The sequence below is a fragment of the Rhinolophus sinicus genome, chromosome 16, assembly GCF_057876585.1.
Source record: "Rhinolophus sinicus isolate RSI-liver-muscle chromosome 16, RSI-T2T, whole genome shotgun sequence".
Taxonomy (NCBI): domain Eukaryota; kingdom Metazoa; phylum Chordata; class Mammalia; order Chiroptera; family Rhinolophidae; genus Rhinolophus; species Rhinolophus sinicus.
In genome coordinates, this window is record NC_142516.1 from 171,068,962 (window position 1) to 171,088,838 (window position 19,877).

At 30.5% G+C, this 19,877-nt stretch overlaps 1 protein-coding gene across 1 annotated transcript in view; it reads left to right on the plus strand.

The window, feature by feature from the left end:
- Positions 1-19,877, plus strand: part of KLHL1 (kelch like family member 1) — a 305,504-nt gene that overhangs the window by 254,171 nt on the left and 31,456 nt on the right. The window contains exon 8 of the mRNA XM_019751890.3: positions 15,974-16,136. Within this exon, the coding sequence (XP_019607449.1) occupies positions 15,974-16,136 (163 nt within the window). The remainder of the gene's footprint in view (positions 1-15,973; positions 16,137-19,877) is intronic.

Below are 19,877 nucleotides of genomic sequence, written 5' to 3' on the forward strand. Positions count from 1 at the left end.
ACTTATGAAAACAATTAACAAATGGGCTAAAGAAAATATCAGCATAATAAAACATTGCATTCATTTGTGGCATAACCCATTAGACTAGAAAATCTCATTCTAAACTGTCAGTTTTCATTTTCTTAAAAGGAATGCTTGCTTCATTTTAGCCCATTTCTTTAATTATATCAGTGTATGTTTGTCCTCTTCATGTCTCTTTTACTTAAAAAATAGCTTTTCACAAGACCAAGATGGGCTGTGTTTCTTTGAAAGGTTTCTCTCTTTAAAGTTTTGCAATTTTCCCAAGGAAATAAAATTTAGACTTGCTCACTCAGTTTTTTGTAACAAACAAAAAAAATAATAAAAGGATATAGTGAAAAGTAATATATATGTATATGTGTGTGTGTGTATATATATATATATATATATATATATATATATATATATATATATATATATATAGGATACATTGAGATTAAAATAAAAGACAATTATTTTGATAATATACACATATTGATAATTCCTACACACATACTCAATTACACACACACAGATACACACAGACCCACAATTTTCAGTGCTTATGTATGTCTGGTTGATAAAATAGGGAAAATTCTGAAGAGCAAATATGGGGCATGAAAACAAGTTTTTAGAGCAGATGACTTTACCATTTTCATCTGAAACTTTAGTATTTGAGTAAACAGAAAATCATAAGGTCAATGTGCTTATTACTTATACAGCTGTGAGATAGATACAGACATATGTGTACAGTTTAAAAATATTTTAGAACTTTTGTTTCTTCACTTTCGCTTTATCAGTTCCTCTTGAAAATATGGCACACACACACCATTAGTAATGCCAGCAAAAACAAGAAAGAGAAGGAAGGGAAACAACAACAAACTCCAGGACTCTGGACTCAATAAAATATGATCGTGTAGGCATATACTCTGATTTATAAACTACAAGTATCAATGAATCCTCATTTTATACTTAGTCTTCTGTGGTCATGTTACCTGTTGAATTCTAAGATTAGATATTCCCTTGTATCTTTGCACTAAACTATGTTCTTGTCCAAATAGACATTTATTGAAAACTTTTTAGGGCTAAGAATCCCATTAGGTGTTGGGTAGAAACAGATGAATAGGAAATCATATCTACCTTCAATATTATACACACTAGTTTATACACTAGCAGCAAATGCTCTCTAAGATAGAAAAAATATATAACCAGGTACAGATATTGTTTTACTTAATCTATTATTCATTTCCAGAAGTAAAGTTTCGTATCACAAAAATGTGTGATTGATCCTCAACTTGATTCCTCTATAATATGTGAATATCCCACCTCTTAAATAGTCAAGAATTACATTTTATCCCTCTACCTGGTATTCTACTAAGGAATACAGACAGTCATTGTATTATGCAATGGTGTTAAGAATTTTTGGACTGAAAAAAATAATATAATGCTAAAGGCTAATTGAACATCTTCTAGAACACTGGCCCTTGAATGTAGGATCTGAATACAAACACTTTCTCCTTCATGAACAACCTTTAGAGATATACCTGTTTGATCTAAGAGTCACAATATTAATTTTTCCTTCCTGAGCAATCAATCAGTTTTTACCCAAGAATATTTTAGTTAACGTAACTAACTAGGTTTTCCTCTGTGACTTAAAGGTTATGTATTCTAGAATTAAATTTGCAGTCTAATAGCCACAAATATGCATGCATTTTTTTTTTTTTTTTGTAGAAATTTCACCCTTAGATCTAGGTTATATCTCTAGCTTGTTTTGCTATCTTCTTTAGCAGCTACTTTTAATCAAATATATCCATATCTCTTTCATATATTTTTGGAATCACCTTATTTTTTCAATAATAAAATACAGCATTAAGTTAAAGATAGGGCTAGCAGAATTAGTCTAGTTAAATATGAGGGAGGTTTGTCTAAGAATGTTTTTGGTTAAATCATTCAACAAGCATTAAAATTGCACTACATGCTATAATACTCATGTTAGAATAAAAAGATGAATAAGATTTTATACTCAAGGATCTTGTATCTGAGTACGGAGACCAGAAAAGTGAAAAGACAACTAAAGTTGTGTCACAAGTACAATAAGTAAGAGTGTAATTACCATTCTGTTTTAAGTCAAAATGGATAATTAGGAAACATTTCTAAAGAGAGGTGATGCCTGAACTTAACCATAAAGGATTATGCCAAATTAGTCAAGCAAATTGAGGAAGAAAATACATTTCAGTCATTGAAGTGAAATGTGTAAAACACAAAGGTAAAAAGGAAGCATAGAATATTTGAGTAGCAAGCCCCAAGTTTATTAGAAAACAAATTAGTTTCAAAGATGTTGGATTATCACATGACTATATTTTAAAATATAACAAATATCATTTTTTCATGTTTAATATGCAGTATAAGACATGCAGGAGAATACATAATATAAACTCTATAATCCCACTCTACGAAATATTTAATTGGGATTTTTATCTTATAATGAAATATTTATTTTGAGGTAATTTCTTGTCAAATATACAAATGATTGGCTTTGTATATTTGAATTTAGCTCAAATTTAAATAATAAAATTATGAATTCACCTGATATCCTTTTTATTTTGAATAAAAAAAGAATGAGATTGGATTTTTAGAGGGCAATCTGGTCACTCAGGTGAATCACACAGAAAGGGTTATTAACAGAGGGAAAATATTAAATCAACTACAGAAACCACTTCGGTCCTGTTGTTCTGGTTTTGACTGTTAATTTATTGCTTGCTTTTGCTTTTGCAGATTTATCTGGGGAGATGATTTTATTTTATATTTTAACTTTTTCCATAGATGTCTTCAACCAGAATGAACATGCAAATCTTCCATGCCTCAATTTAAAATGCATTTTTAAACTATGTTTAATAGAAAAATTTCTTCATTCCTAATAATTTCCATCTCAATGTGCAGGTGGTAATGAGATGCTAAAGTAATCAAAACAAAACAAAACAAAACAAAATACACTAATAGCTATTTAAACCTAGAGAGTATCTAAGAAAATATTTACTCCAGAATCTTATTTTTACAAATGAGGAAACAGAGCCAGAAAGATTAAGTAGCTTGTTGAAGTTCATACAGCTCATTAGTTGCAAAGATTGGTTTGGAATTCTCCACAGATTTGAGGTTTGTGTTGGTTTGCTTTACTTTTTACATTGATTTTATACTACATTGTGATTATTTGTTTATTACTAACTCTAGAAAATAATGAGTTCATTCTTCACAGTAAGTATGATGAGTTTAGGGACAGAGCGAGCTTTTGTGGGGTTTAAAGATGAGATCCTCCTTAAGAAGGAGAAGTGTAATTGCCATGTGAACACATTGTTAGAACCCCTTCACATGGGTTCCAGAAGGAGGCTCCTCTGTGAGGGGCCCTGAACCCTAAGCTTCATCAGCCTCGTAGGAAATCTCTTATCAATGACCAGAATTATCAACATTAACTCTAAAACCATATTTTGGTTTAGTTGATCAATTATGTAATTTGATATGTTTTTCTTTTTGTGAGGATTACTAATGAGGGATTGTATCAAATATGAATTCATACTGCATTCAAGAGTATATACAGTTTATAATTTTCTAAAAATTGTTTTCTTTTTGCATGTAACACAGAAAACCCATAAGTATTGTGGCATATACCATCAGGCTATAAATTTATTAAAGCTTATTTAAATGAATACATATCTATCCAACAGAAATTCTGTGGATAAGCATGCTTATTACGATACCTGTGAGAATGACTCATTTGATAAAATATTTGTAAATCATTAAACCTATTGTTCTAATATGTCTAGAGATTTGTGAATTACTTGCAGCTACCATGAGACCAACAATTTATAAACAACTTTGTCATGGCCATGTTATGACTTTAGGGAAATGCTGTTATTTACTATATTATTGATGTGGTAAATGTTATGAATTTTTGTCCTATAAACCTTTAGATATCCATAAAAAGACATTTCACCTAAATTCCCCATCAAATATCTGTATCTATATATCTATATCTATCTATAGCTATCTATCTATCTATCTATCTATCTATCTATCTATCTATCTATCTATATTATTAATTTTATAGGAAATCAAATCAAACTCCATTATGTGTTTACTCAAAGCACCCCTTCTAGAATGTAAGCCCAGGAGGACATGGCCCTTATTTGTTGTGGTCTGATGTCTTCAGCACCAAACACATATATGAAACCAAACACTTTTGAATGAATTAACATTTGTAATTGAAAGAGTGTGCCCTATAAAGTTGAAGGTATTGACATTGATGCCTTCATTGATATTATTTGTATTTATGTGAATATTATTGTAATCATGTATAATTTTATAAGAGCAATAATATAAACATTTTGTTCAAAGGTTTAGACTTTTGAATCATTAGTACCTGTTTTTATGACAACTGACCAACAGTGTAACCTCGCTGTGCCTCTGTACATGTCATTTGTGTAACACAGCAAACACTCGAAAACATCGAATACTTAGGCTAGTGCATTAGCAAAGCCAGGTAAAGATAGGGGGCTAGTCCTGCCCTTAGTTGTGACTTATCTATTTGTTTTATTAGATGGTTTCATCATTCAGCCCTCCCAGGAGAAGATTTAAACAAAAATGTATTGCTTTTTTTTTTTTTTTCCTTTGCCCTGAAAAAGGGATTAGATTGTCAGATTTAATATAGACAAAAGTTTGTTCCCAAAATATTTCATCTTTTCAAAAGACATGAAGCTTGTACTCAGGAAAGAGTAAAGATGAAAAATGATACCATAGCATCTTTTCTTCCCTGATCATTTTATTTAAAAGATAGTTTTAAATGTAGAAGTTCAAGTAGAATTTGGAAGAGGCTTTTAAGGTGACTGACTTAATCAATGAAAGATAAATCAAGATAGGTCCTTAGTTAAAATTTTCCTGAGAGGTAACAGGTTCTGAAAAGTTAATATACAAACAAACAAACAAACAAAAATTATAGCTTAACATGTTCCAATTGAACAGAATAACATATGCTGTGTATATATATATATATATATATATATATATATATATATATATATATTATCAGTTAAATGTAAAATACATTTTAAACTTTAGGATAAATGAAAAAGGACAATACAAAAAACAACTCATACTATATTTTATGTTTGGGAAAAGGGAGAGAATAAGGCAAAAATAATGTCCTTTATTTTACCAGACTGTACTATTTTACATTCTTAAAGGATAGCAAAAATACAGACTAATTAATATTATTATAATGTAATACACAAACCCCCCAAAAAAATTAAAATTTAAGAAGTTAAAATAGATCACAGTATTTATATACAATACCCGTACATATACTTGTGAAATTACGTATTTGTAATTTCTTGTCAAAATTTGATTAGTCTTTTTGAATTAGGCATTTTATTAATCTTGCGACCATATATGTATATACCTATGAGTTTGTGTGTTGTTACAAAGAGTAGTACATTATGATCAATCTTTATCCTTAGTCTGAAAGGCCTAATTATTAGCACTCAAGTATATAAAAAAAAAAAAAAAAAAAAAAAGAAGTAATGCAGCACAGTTACGGTTCTTTTGAGAAGTCCACCAGTTTTTTCTTTATTTGGTATAAACTCTTTTTAAGAGGTTTACGTTTTTATTTTTGCAATAGAACATTTTGCCTCACTTTTATTTTTGGAAAATAATTAGCTTTTAATAGAATCTGCTACAACACTGATGGATAAATTCAGTTAAACCTGATATTTTACTATGTTCGATTGAAACTTTCAGACTAAATTTTATTCGTTCAGCGAGGACTTTTCTGGGTGCCAGAGAGAAAACTGGAAACAAATATGACCCTAACTTATATTGCTTTGGATTTAGTAAGGTAATAGAAAACCAATTATTTACTGGCATTGCTTCTCGGACAATTTTTAGGATAGTTTCTCTTGATTCTAGGGCAATTTCCCTTGATTCTAGGGCAATTTCTCTTGATTCTAGGGAAATTTCTCTTTGGGTATACTTAAATAAGGGAAATACTATACTTATAAATAAATGTGAACATTATTATAATAAGTATACTACACTATTAAGATTTTCAAAGCTTTTCTATAAGAATTATATTTATTTTTAAGCTACAAAATTAAAAAAAATTTACTCTGATAAAAATGTATTACCTAATATGTGTGCTAATTAATAATGAAATGATGAGTGTCTATGAGGGGATACAAATTAAAATATATGTATATATATATATATATATATATGTGTGTGTGTGTGTGTGTGTGTGTGTAATATGGATTATTTTATATAAATACACATGTATTAACTTTAGAATATAACTATTGGGATTTCTTGGTATATATTTATAGTCTTTAGCAGCTGTAGGTAGTTGTGGAGTTTAATTCTTTTTCCCACAGACTTACTGTCTGTGTCAATGAAAAATAAAGTGTCAAATCAAACTGTGATGCACATATAAATACTTGTTTGCAAATCAGACAGAAACAAGCAAAGCTCGATACACTACTTGATTTGTAAGTTAAACAAAGTACAGCTCTTTGTAGTAAAATACAGCTAAAATTGTGGCTTAAGTTAGGCAATAGAATCCCTATATTTGGTTATACTTGAAAAAGCCCTCACTCAACCTTTAACATGCTACAGAACAACCTATTATAATTATAATCTTATAAACTTAATAATCATATAATCTGTGATATGAGGGAAAAGGTGCTTGTAAAATATTTCTCCTTAGTCCACACATCATAAAAACTACACATTTCACTAAGGGATGAAAGAGTTTGATCAATTCTATAGATAGATAGATAGATAGATAGATAGATAGATAGATAGATAGATAGACAGATGTAGATAGAGATAGAGATAGAGATAGAGATAGAGATAAGAGATAGAGATAGAGATAGAGATAGAGATAGAGATAGAGATAGAGATAGAGATAGAGATAGAGATAGAGATAGAGATAGAGATAGATATAGATATCTCTCTCTATATATAAAGATTAAAATAGCTGATATTCTTATAATAATCTGTGACTGAATCTGAGCTTCTGATTAGAGTTATTTAAATGCCAGCAAACTACTCTTTGCAGCAGTTCCTTCCCCAAGTGTTATTTTAGATAAGGGAAATCTAAATATTAATTAATGGGTCTCTCACTAAAGATTGAAGTGAAAAATACATTGTACTCCATATACTGACATATTCTAACATAAATTACAGAGAGTATAAAAATTAGAAGTTTTAGATTTTTATAAATAAAACAACTTTACATTGCTGCTACTATTATTATTATTTCATGTTAGAATTATAGACTAGTACTGTTTGTTAATAAAAAAACAAATGCTTTAATCTATATTTTTTGTTTTGTTTTTTTAGGGTTTTTATCCTTTATTTAAACAACAGTCCCGTTATTTTTTTTCTAACATAAGCCTGTCATTGTGTTTTATCATCATTATATGATATTTATAGTTAAGTAAAGTTGTTAAAGGCACACAATGTTAAATAATAGTTTAGACGGAGAGAACTAGCTAGAATGACCAAACATGCAACACAAAACAGGTGTGTGCAAGGTGTAGGAGAGGAATGAGTCAGATTAACATGCAGACAGTGTTGATTAGGTGAAGGAATCTTTATGTGAAGACCTATGGCACAGAGAGGAACAGTGTGGCAAAGCCAGAAGCATATATGGCAGCAGATCAGCACTGTGTTGATGACCATATATTACACTAGAGAGATAAGCCAATCACAGCTTTCCAGAGAACATCCCAAGATTATATATGTGTTTCCCCATTTGCTTATGCCATACATACTTGTAATATATAACAACAAACTTAGATTAGCATCTATTAATAATAAATCAAATGCTAGGATCTCACTTGCTGTTCTGTTTTATAAGAGAAATGTTTAGTACCGTTGTCTCTTCCATTCAGTAATTCTCCCTAATACCAACATTAACTTTCTGAAACACAAATCAGCTTGTTTATTTACCTGTCTAGAAAGAATAAACTCCTTCAAGTGGCCTTCACAGCTCATTAATACTTACCCTTTGCCTTGTGCCATTTTAAACTCTGTGGCTGCACACCGAGATTTACCACACTAACTTCTGAAAGGTTGTTGACTGAAGTAGATTTAAAGGCTGGAAATCACTTGAGATTTTAGTCTTGACCTTATGCTTGCTAAAATATCTGCTTTAAACCTTTAGACACTTGTTCTAGTCAAGATACCAGAACAATTTTCTTTTCATTTGCTATTCTGAAAGAAAGTTTTTTTTTTTTTTTTTTTTTTTTTTTTTTTTTTGGTTTGTTTGTTTTTTGTTCTTTTTGTTTTTTAGAAAATGAAAACTGTATAATTCTTTACTTTTAAAAAATTTAATAAAAATGACCCAAGAAAAAATCCTGACTCAAATATAACTCAAACTATGTTGACTTAGAAAATTGATATTCTGATTATTAAATTATTTTTTCAGTTCTTAAAATAGATGTTTCCCTTTGCTATTTATGATGAGCAATGTCATAAGTAAAATATATCATTTTTAATTTTTAGTTTTTAATAATTTGGAAATGTATACTGTAAGCATTCAATAAGTTAATATTAATTCAATACTATGTTGCACTTTAAACAACAAATATGATCAAGATAGGTATAGTTTTTTAATACAGAAAATTTTCTTAAAGCTTTATTTTTTAATTTTCTTTCAAATGATTGCACAATCAATTGCACATCTTTATAGAGATTCTTAACCATTATATACTGCATTTTAAACTACTGAAGATTAATTTGTTATTCTAGACTTCAATTTGTCTAATTAATCAATCTTTCATTTACTTATTTTTTTATTCCTCCATGGTTTACCCACACATTCCTCTAATGAAAACCTAATATACTGAATGTCCATTACGTCTAAATCACAGTTGTGGGTACTTTGTGAGATGCAATAATTAACCAGAGACTGCAGTTTTTTTAGACACAAACCCTGGATGATTTTACTACAATCTAGAAAAAAATGCAAGCTTTATTTAAAAATTGTCAATGATGGCTGCATTATTTGCAGCTTGATAAGTAACAGGAAATTTTATCTCTGGAGACTTGAAAGAAGATTTAAATGATGGGCAGAATTTTGATATGTTACCATAGATCTTTTGCAGCATAGGGTACAACATAAGAAATGTCAGGAAAGATAGGCTACATAGAACACAGATGAAACACCAAGTATCGCATTTTACATATTAGAATAAGTTATGAATATACTAGTGGTAAATACAATTTAAAAAGTCTGAGTCCAGATATTAACATATTACATCATATAATGCATTCCCTTTAATATTTTCTCAACAGTGGAACATCTTTAATGTTTTTGAGCTGGGATAGTTTATGCTACTGGAAGATTAATCTCAATCTCACAGAAGCATCAAAAATCAATTGAAGAACAAGATATGTAGGTAGTAAATTGAGTTAGAAAGCTGCTGAAATATTTAATGTGAGAATTAGGTAAGGTTTAAATTATGGAGCATACAAAAGGAAGAACAGATTGTAAAATATATTTTAGAAGTAGAATCTTCCATTGAAATCACCAGTATATGATTAATCTATTAAAATTCTGTGGAGATCATTTTATTATAAGGATTGATGACAGTGATTATGTTAGTATAGAATGATATATTTTAATTGAATAGAAGATAGATTGTTAAAACAGTTTGAATTTGTAAATGTATAAAATTTGTTAAAATGTGTACATCATGTGTAACAAATATGTTTTTCCTCACTACTCCTTTGATACACAAAATTTATTTATGTTAAAGCAAAAATATATATACATCTAGATTTTGCACTGGTTAGAATAGTTTTTGTCCTAAGCAAATAATTCCAGGTCAAGCCTGAAATAAAAAAGTCATGGACAAAATATCTGTTTTCATTTCCAAACATACTTCTTAATGATTTAGTCGTTAATAATGTAGTGATAATTTATTTAAACTAGGTATATACACACCTATCTTCATTACTGTTTCTTTTCTTAAAGGGTAGAGAAAAAACCTTACTATCATAACAGTTGCCCCTTTCATATGGGTAATGTGTAACAGATAACCAAAATTTTGTTTTCAATTTACATCAAGCAGCAAATTTGGTAAAAGATTGCTTATTTTTCAAAAAAAATTATAGTTTATACTAACATCATTACTATCCATCACATTTTTGTTTAATCTAGACTTGTTGAGGTTTACATTCCTTGGGACAGACATGGTTGATTGCCTGTCCATCAGCTACCCCACTTTACCTTTTCGAAAATAACCTTTTACATGGATGCAATGTTACCAGTACAGAAGAATCACAAAGGCGATCCCATTACTTTAGCCAGTTATTAGTCTAGGGATGGGATTATAACTGAGTCTTGGACAAGGGAGTATGGGGGAAATCTACTGGAATATTCTGAGAATTTCTTGACAAGACAAAGAATATCCGTGCATGCTTCCTTTTGTCTCTCCCTTACTCATTTTCCCACTCATGTTCTTGAATGATTGAAGTATTATTATTATTAATCATTATTATTATTATCATTATTATTATTTTCATCATCATCATCATTCTGGGCTCATTTGGTTATGCAGAGTCATACACAAAAAACTAACAAAAATAAAGTAAAAAATATATATATTCTATACATTTTTAAAACTTCCAAAATGTTTTATACTTTAACTATATTTATATAAATAGAGAGCATTTTTTTAGCATAAACTCTTTTTCACTGTTTTTGTCTCACAATCAAGTACAGTATGTAAAACTGAGAAGAGGAAAATGCAAAGGGTCACAGAGGAATCTCCAATGATCTGTTACAACAAACCATACACTCTGGAGGGCCGAGGATCTAATTCTCCAAGCACACTCTTACTTTCCTAGGGTTGTCATGACAAATTACCACAAAGTTGGCTTAAAATGTATTCTGTCACTGTTCTGTAGGCCAAATTTCCAAAATTAAAGTGTCGGCAGGGCTACTTTCCTGCTAGCAGCTCTAGCATCTGGAGGCTCCAGCTGTTGCCTGACTTGAAGCCACATCCTTCTAATCTCTGCTCTTTGTTCACATCGCTTCCTCTCTGTCTGTCAAATCTCCCCTGTATTTCTCCTTCAAGGACACATTGAATTAGGGACCACCTGTCTAAGTCAAAATGATCTTTTTATCTCAAGAATTTGCTATTTATACATTATTAGTATCACTCTAAAATTTGGAATGCATGTTTGGAAAGCAGAATTTCTTAAAGCAAAATTAGATTATTTGATGAATATTGCTAAGGATTTGTCAGAAGTTGAATACTACTGAGTTCAATCTATTAGAATGAAATCAGCTAGTTTAGGAGTGAAACCCAAAACATCAGTGGTTTAACTAGAATGAATTCTTCCTTGTGGCAAAGGCAGGATCTGCACATGTGTGAGCAAGACCACCAGTGACGTGTAAAAAGTCCTTAGAACATCTTAGGTCTTCACTCTTATCGGTCCTCTGTGTTTAACAACAGATCCAAGGGAACCTCATTGCCTATGTGGTTGCTTCACCTCTATCCATTGCATTAGCTTTCTGGAGCATGCCTCTGTGTGAGTCAAATTTCTGCATCTAGCTGCAAAGGGTCAAAGTTATATCTTTTTTTTTTTTTTTTTTTTTTTTCCTGAGTGGCTGTGTGCCCACCTAAAAATTAGTGGCTCTATTACCATGTTTCCTCGAAAATAAGACCTAGCCTGACAATCAGCTCTAATGTGTCTTTTGGAGCCAAAATTAATATAAAACCCGATCTTATATTATGTTAGAAAAGACCCGATCTTATTTTACTATAAGGTCTTATTAGTGAAATAAGACCGGGTCTTATACTAATTTTTGCTCCAAAAGATGCATTCGAGCTGATTGTCTGGCTAGGTCGTATTTTCGGGGAAACACGGTATGATAGGATAAGGAGAAAACAGGGTAGGTGCCAATTATCAATCACTGCTATATGGATATTATAGAAATCAAATATAAGTGTTTAGCCTTTTTAAAATGCTGTAGAAAGGTTTGGACTCTAATTACAAAATAATTTTAATTTTGAATCAAATACTCATTATCTTGCCTGAAATTAGTATGTACTAATTTGATAGCTAAGCAAGAGACTATCTAAGAAATAATCTCCAACATTTTTGTATGACTATGCCTATTGGTAAACTAATTTTGACTCTGACAGATTGTTCATAAATTATAAATGTATTAATTATTCACTCCAATAGGTTTTTCATAAATTATATAAGGTATTAATTATTTAAAATTATAATCATATAAAACATGCAAAGATAGACATTAAATCATAAGGAAATATAATTTCTAATATGTTATTTGCATATCCAAGTGATTGCATTATGCACCCTCTGGGGTGGAGGTCCTCCACTTTGGAGACTACTGGTACTTCTTTAATGTGCATATGATTCCTTGAGGATCTTAAAATGCAGATTCTGATTCAGTAGGTATAGGGTGGGGATATTCTGTAGGATTATATGAAAAATATCCTTAGCAAATAAAACCCATACGGAAAGTGCTGAACTTTAACTTTTGTTATTTTACCTAAAATAGGTAATACCTAAATTAATAAGGATGGTTTATTAATTTCACTGAGTTATCTTGAAGGGAAATTATACAGAAAAATTCTAATAGATATTTTACTGCAGAATTCTCAGGGGAAATAATATGGGTAAGAGTTATAATTTAAAATATACAAATGATTATGTGTATTGGAAAACAAACATTTTGGTAACTAAATATCAAAAAGACATTTGAAAAATTTTTATCAGAAGTAAGCATGCAATTAATCTAGAGACACAGAAAAATGACTTTAGATATTTCTACTGTTTTCATTGGATGATTTTTTGATGCAGGTTTAATAGTGTTGCTGAATAAAGTGCAGAAAACATTTTAAATGGTTAACCTTGTTTTACTCCATCTGTAAATATATTTTTAGTAAAGATAAGGAAGAAATAGAAGTATCATTCTGATTTGGAAATTATTCTGGTCCAATTATTCACGCTACTTAATGAGACCCTTCTGCAAGGGAATTATCACAGCTGCAAGAAATATGCAAATCGCATTATAAGTCATCCAGAGTTCTGAAATCTCATGTTACTCAGCAAGAATATATTTCTTTATAATCCATAAGCATAGGTATGAATATTTTCAAGGGAAACTTGACTATTTTCCAAATTTGGATTGTTAAACAATCCTCAGAATATAGTACTTACTCAACTATTTAGTTATAAGTAGAGATGTTTGGGAGAAGAATTTAAGTTTTGGGAGTGCTGACATATCTTACAATTACTCTTTCATCCTGATTGTAGTTCTTAAAATTTCAGCTTTAATGACTCTTCCTAAGAGAGATCATATTGACCGTTACATTTATATAATAATTAAAAATTATTAAGACTTTATTATCTGTCAAGCACTGTTATATAACTTTCATAGTTAAGTTTCAATAAATATGAGATAGGCACTCTTTAAGAATGAGGATGAGATATAAGGAATTTAAGATTTTTTCCAACATCACACAGTTGGTAAAATTGGATTGGAATTTGAGCCCAGGTAATTAAATATTTTTCAAAACCAGAGCTGCTGATTACAACATTCTTCTGACATTTTTCCTGCCTCCAGCCCTGAGATTCTTGCTCATAATACTTTAGCTAATTAAAGAATAAGAATATATGATATATTTCAACAATTTTATGTGCTTATTATCTATATTCTCCATTAGAATGTAGGTTCTATTTTATCTTCAGCAGGAAATATTGAAAACTTTCTAATTTTTTTGCAACAACTGAATAGATACCTGTGTCAAAAGGTTAATGGTTTATATAGATGTTTTCTTAATTTATTGTAATCGATATTTACTTGTTCTTATAATTCAATTGTTGTGTTTTGCTTTTTGTAATAAGTACAGTGTTTAATTATAATATATTTCAAGTTTTTGTAAAAGCTTGATCATGTTTTCAGTAACCAATGTTAAATTCAACTTCAAAGTGATGTTCCTAAGTTATAATTGTTACATAAGAATTCTCAGTTCCCAGTATTCTTAAAATGATTTTGAAATACTTTTATATTTAAAAAATATATATTTTAAAGTATTATTGTCAAAACCTTCCTGTCAAAGAAGTTTTATTTTTATAGCCTGATTATTCTGATTACCATTTACATCATGCATTTTTATATGCTTATAAGATATTCATATATCCTCTTCTATGAATTTCCTTTTTATATCCTCCCTGAGACTTGAACATGAAGATTATAATAGCAATTATAATAGCTTACAAAAATTGAGTGACTGTAACATATCAGATTCTATTCGAAGTGCTTTACATACATTAATTCGTATAATCCTCACCACACCACCATGAGATCATTACTATAATTATTCTTGTTTTAGTGATAAGGAAATTGCAATATAGAGAGAAGAAACTGACCAATGTAGAGAAAAATCTTAAATACACATATATAAACCAAAGTCAAAGCATTAATGATAGATTAATACATTTGATTGCATTATTCATTAAACTTTTACACTAAAAATAAACTTAGAATTTGTATACAAATTTAACTTCTAGCCTTGAAGGAGAATCTAGTATCTGAGGAAGCTTCCTATTTACATCATGTATAACTATGAAAGCTGAATGAAATACATACATCAAATTTGTGAAGGCATCAGAGAGAAACCAAAACAGCTCGCACTGGAGAAGCCAGAGGTCAAAGGGAAGAGTAGTGAAATAAACTCAATGTTTACTTCTGCTTTCTCCAGGCTTATGTGTATCACAGTGTCAAAGGATGAAAGCAAAATCTGATAACCAGGGTCCATTACAGTTTCTGAGTTACCGAGGCAAAGATTAGAATTCAGTGTTTCCATGGAGGACCAACCACACAAGAGGGACCAAGACTCGGGAAAGAGAAGAACTGCCTGAGAGGAAGTCTAGACATCTACTGTTTTGCCTAGGTCTCAGGATCTCTTGTATCCTTGAAATTATTAGTAAATCTTGATCATGCATGCTATCACTCATTCATGTGAGCCTTATTTGATAATTTGACTACTTATTTGACAAACTGATTCATTTGTGTTATCTCTACAATAAGCTGAAACATGAGGTAAAAGAAAAATAAAATTATCTAAATAAATAACAACAGCAAAAAGTGCAATATTGAAGAAAATGAAAAATGAATAGAAGGACTATGTAGGAAAAACATTAAAATTGTATCTAAAGATAATCAGTCATTACATTAAATGTAGATGGATTAAATAACGACTTAAGTCCAAGGTCAGCATACTGGAACAAAAACAATCTTAATGTAATTTTATTAATTGACAAATTAGACCTTTAAGGTGAGAAGCATTACTGAATAGAGAAAAATAAATATTTCATAACTTAAAAAAAAAAAAAAAAAATCAGAAAAAGAATCATTTCCTAAATGTGTATACACATAACATTAAAATAAAGTAAGAGAAACAAAATGTATATAATATACTATTGCACATTTTTTATTAAAAATAAAAAAAAAGTTAATGGAAGAAATTCATAATAAAATAGACATAGATATTTTGTTTTGTTCAAATTCATATTGCAGTGCTTAATGCAACGTCACTTAAAGTGATACTTTAAATGGTAATAGAGAAATAATCTTCACAGTAGAGGCACAAGATGTACAATCTCTTATTTTTAGAATTTGCTTCTTCACATAGGCATAAATAAGGAAATCTGTTTTCTTTTATAAAGCGTCTGGGTTATATTTATTTTTGGTTCTAAATTATTTTTTTTTCTCACTTTAATGAAATCATTCAATTTTGGTAAATAGTTTCTACCTCATTGCATTTGTTTCTTAATAGCTACAGCTTATTCTAAATAGCAACATGGTTTTTGCTACCCATTTGATTTTTAAAATATCACTGTGAAATAAATCCATTCAGTTTTCATTTTTCCCATGTTTTAGGTGTGACAGTACTTGAGGGCCCTATTTATGCCGTGGGAGGCCATGATGGCTGGAGCTATCTGAATACAGTGGAGAGGTGGGATCCCCAAAGTCAGCAATGGACTTTTGTGGCCAGTATGTCAATTGCCCGAAGCACAGTTGGTGTAGCAGCACTGAATGGCAAGTAAGTAGATTTTACATCTTTTATCTGAAAAAATAAGTTTTTGAGTAAAGATTCTTTTTAAAATAACTTTTAGTAGGTTGGTTTGATAAAAATCTTTTTAAATAACTTCAATTTTTGATTTTTTTTTTTTTTTTTTTTTTTTTTTTAAGTTTTCATGGGTAATTGACAAATCGAGACTGCGTATATTTCTGGGTGTCTCTCCATGTAAAACAGAAATCAAAACTTCACATTCATTCCTAGTTAAAGAAGTACAAAATATATTTCATGAGAATTATGTTGACTAAAGATCTGCAAATTTATATTCTGTTAAAATAGTTTAAGGAGCCTTCAAAAAGCTACTAGAAGTGTTGTGCTCAATATGTATTTTGCATGATTATACCAGTCTGTCCACTTTACCACTTTCATTCCATTCACCCTCAATCAGGAATTTTCACCCTTAATACTGTGGATATTTTGGGCCAGATAATTCTTTGTTGACGGTGAGGCTCTCATTCTTGTGCATTGTAGGGGGTTTGGCAGCATTATGAGCTTCTATCCTGTAGATGCCAGCTCCACTCTCACTCCAATTTGACAACCAAAACGTCTCCAGACATTGCCTAATATTCTTTGGGAATGGTAAAATATACTACCCCTAATTTCCATGAGAACCCCTACCCTAAACAAAGTTAATAACACCTCCTCTGGAGTGGGAAACTGCAAAAGCTAGTAATTGTTGTTCTCTGTACTTCTCTTTCCTCTGAAGGCCATTTGCTAAAGTAGCCAGAACAATTCTTTTACAAATGAAAATAATGTCAGTCCTCTTCAAGCACTTCTTTTTGCAATTAGAATACAATGCAGATCTTACTGAAAGGGACCTAGTAAATATTGTCCCTGCCTGCTCTTCATCTTTTCTCTAGAAGTCAGCCAAATTGCCCTTTTATCTATGTGTATCGATATAGCAAGCTTGACCAATTCAATCCCTTTGAATGTGCTCTTTTCTTTGTCAGAGAGGCTATTCCCACCTGGATCTTTCTCATTATTCACACAGAGTTATTTATGATCCATCATATTTAAAATAGACCACCCTGCACGCTATCTCAAACTACTTATTCTTGAAATTACATACGTTATTTTTTGTCTCTTTTCATGTGTTCAATAAATGTCGAGATTCTGTCTGCATTGTTCATTTTTATATCCCTGAGAAAAATACACATTCACTATATCTAGTGAGTAAATGTTGAATGAATCGCCCTGTCCAATTTAGTTACTCCTAATAATCTTTGACAATCTAAACGATTTTTTCTACATACATGTGTGTGTTTACAAAGTTATTATTATAGCACAGCATTAAAAAAAAAGAAAGTATTCCTCTCACTTAAATTCTAAATAAACATGTCCATGGCATTAAAAACTCTTGGATATTCTAATTTTAAAGACTATGCAGTAATCTACCATACACAAAACAAACAAAAACTAAAAACCATAAATGTAGAAAGTCTGTAATTATTTTAATTTAAACCTTTTCTATAAGTACTTTTATACCTTTTCTCCCCAGTAAGTTTATTTCTTTTCCACTTAAACTGAGAAACGTTTTCTTCTATATCATAGATTCAATCATTGACATTTTGTTTATGTACTTCATTATTTGCAATACAGACTTAAATGTTTGCATTTTAATTTTCCTTACATAATATCCTTATTTGACTCCTCACTTTCCTGTCTACTTCATATGCATCTTTTTTCAATTGAGTGTGTCACCGTCTTATCTTTAAAATCTCTTGTATCACCAAATGTGTATTTTCTTAATGTTTTTGAGAGCACAGTTTACTTATTTCTCCCAAATAGCACAAGTTGTAAAGTATACACTTTCTTTGCTTGAATAATAAAGATGTTCTTATGTTAAGGAAAGGCTGTTACCCATGCTTTATTGTGCTTTGTTTTGTTTTCCTATGTACCTATGTGATTTGTTCTGTCACAGAACATTTTGTTGGGACGGTTTTTCCTGCAAGCTCCCCCTAAGAGCTCTGCCCCCCCCCCCCATACCTTATCAGAGATGACTCCTACAGGCACCATAGTTAGAGGCCTCCCTGTCAAAACAAAGTTGAGGGATCACAGCTGCTAGGGACGGATCACCCTGGCACCCCGGCCAGATTTCCCCCCCAACCCGGAGGCCTGAACATATAAATTAAAGCGCCTGACCCCAGTCAGTGCTCAGTTCTTTGGGAAAAATCCCACTGAGCTCACTAGTGTAATAAAGCTCAGTTCTCCTTGCCCTCTGGGAGCGCGTCTTGTGTTTCTCGGTCCTCACCGCTTTTTCAGCAACAATTTAAGTGTCTTAATTGTTCTCACTGTTCAATAGTTCTCAAAACCCTACTCTCAAATATTTTGTTAGAAGTTTAATATCAATATCCATTATCAATTCAAAAATCTATTAGATGAGAAAAGACAGGTGGAGCAGAATCATAGAAAGCCAAAGAAAATTGCTACCTGTGAATTTAGTTTCACTTTTGTATCTGATAATGCTACTTTTCTTCAGCATAGTTTTAACTACCAAACTTTCTACTAGTACTAACTTCAATATTAAATAATATGTGTGCATATTCCTGCTATTTCCTTTTGGCTACAGTTAAGAAAAATCCAGAATTTTACTATCACTGCTGCTGTGGAAAACCATTGTGTATGAGTGAAAAGGTGTTCAAATTATATGCACCCTATTGATTCCATAGTGATGGAGTGCTGTGCAAAAAGTGGTTAGGGTTGTTCTTCCAATAGCTTCCTAATTATACTAAGATCTGTCAAAAGAGGGAATTGAAACTTATTACCAACTTTCCATCTGATCTCTTTGACAAGTTTTCTAAAAGAAATTTCTTGGAATTGTTTCTATGTTAATTAGGTACATACCATTCCCCACTCCTCTCTTAATACATTTTAAAAATTATGTTATACCTCTTATAGCAATCATAGAGAATGCAATTTTTGTCCTAGTATTGTCATTTTACTTGATATATATATATATATATATATATATATATATATATATATATCAAGTAATATATATATATCAAGATATATATATATATATATATATATATCAAGTAAAATGACAATACTAAGACAAAAATTGCATTCTCTATGATTGCTATAAGAGGTATAACATAATTTTCTTCAGCATATATATATATATATATATATAGATAGATAGATAGATAGATAGATAGATAGATAGATAGATAGATAGATAGTAGTTTTTCTTTAATAGTTTTTCCTTTCTTAAAATGTGTATACATTTTTGACACCCCTGGTGTGTGTGAGTGTGTGTGTGTGTGTGTGTGTGTGTGTGTATGTGTGTATGTATATGGATACACACATACACACACACACACACCAGGGGTGTCAAAAATGTATACACATTTTAAGAAAGGAAAAACTATTAAAATTGTAATACTCAATATATACTTGATAACAAAAGATGAATACAAGTCACGTTTAACTTCTGCAATTACAAGAGGTGTTCAAAATGGCTACTATCAGTGTCTAGACACTTCTGATTATGGTGAACTACTGCTTGAGCAACATTGACCAAAGTGTCCCCTTGTATACATTATTTTTGGCATCCCCGGTGTATTCATGGATAGTAAAACTTACAATAACAGGGCAAATATTCTCTTGGATGTTAATTTCTATAATTCCTATAGGCAAAAGCATGAGACTTTTATTGCTTGTTTATTTTTTTCTAATATTTATGTAGAAGTAACAGTCCAT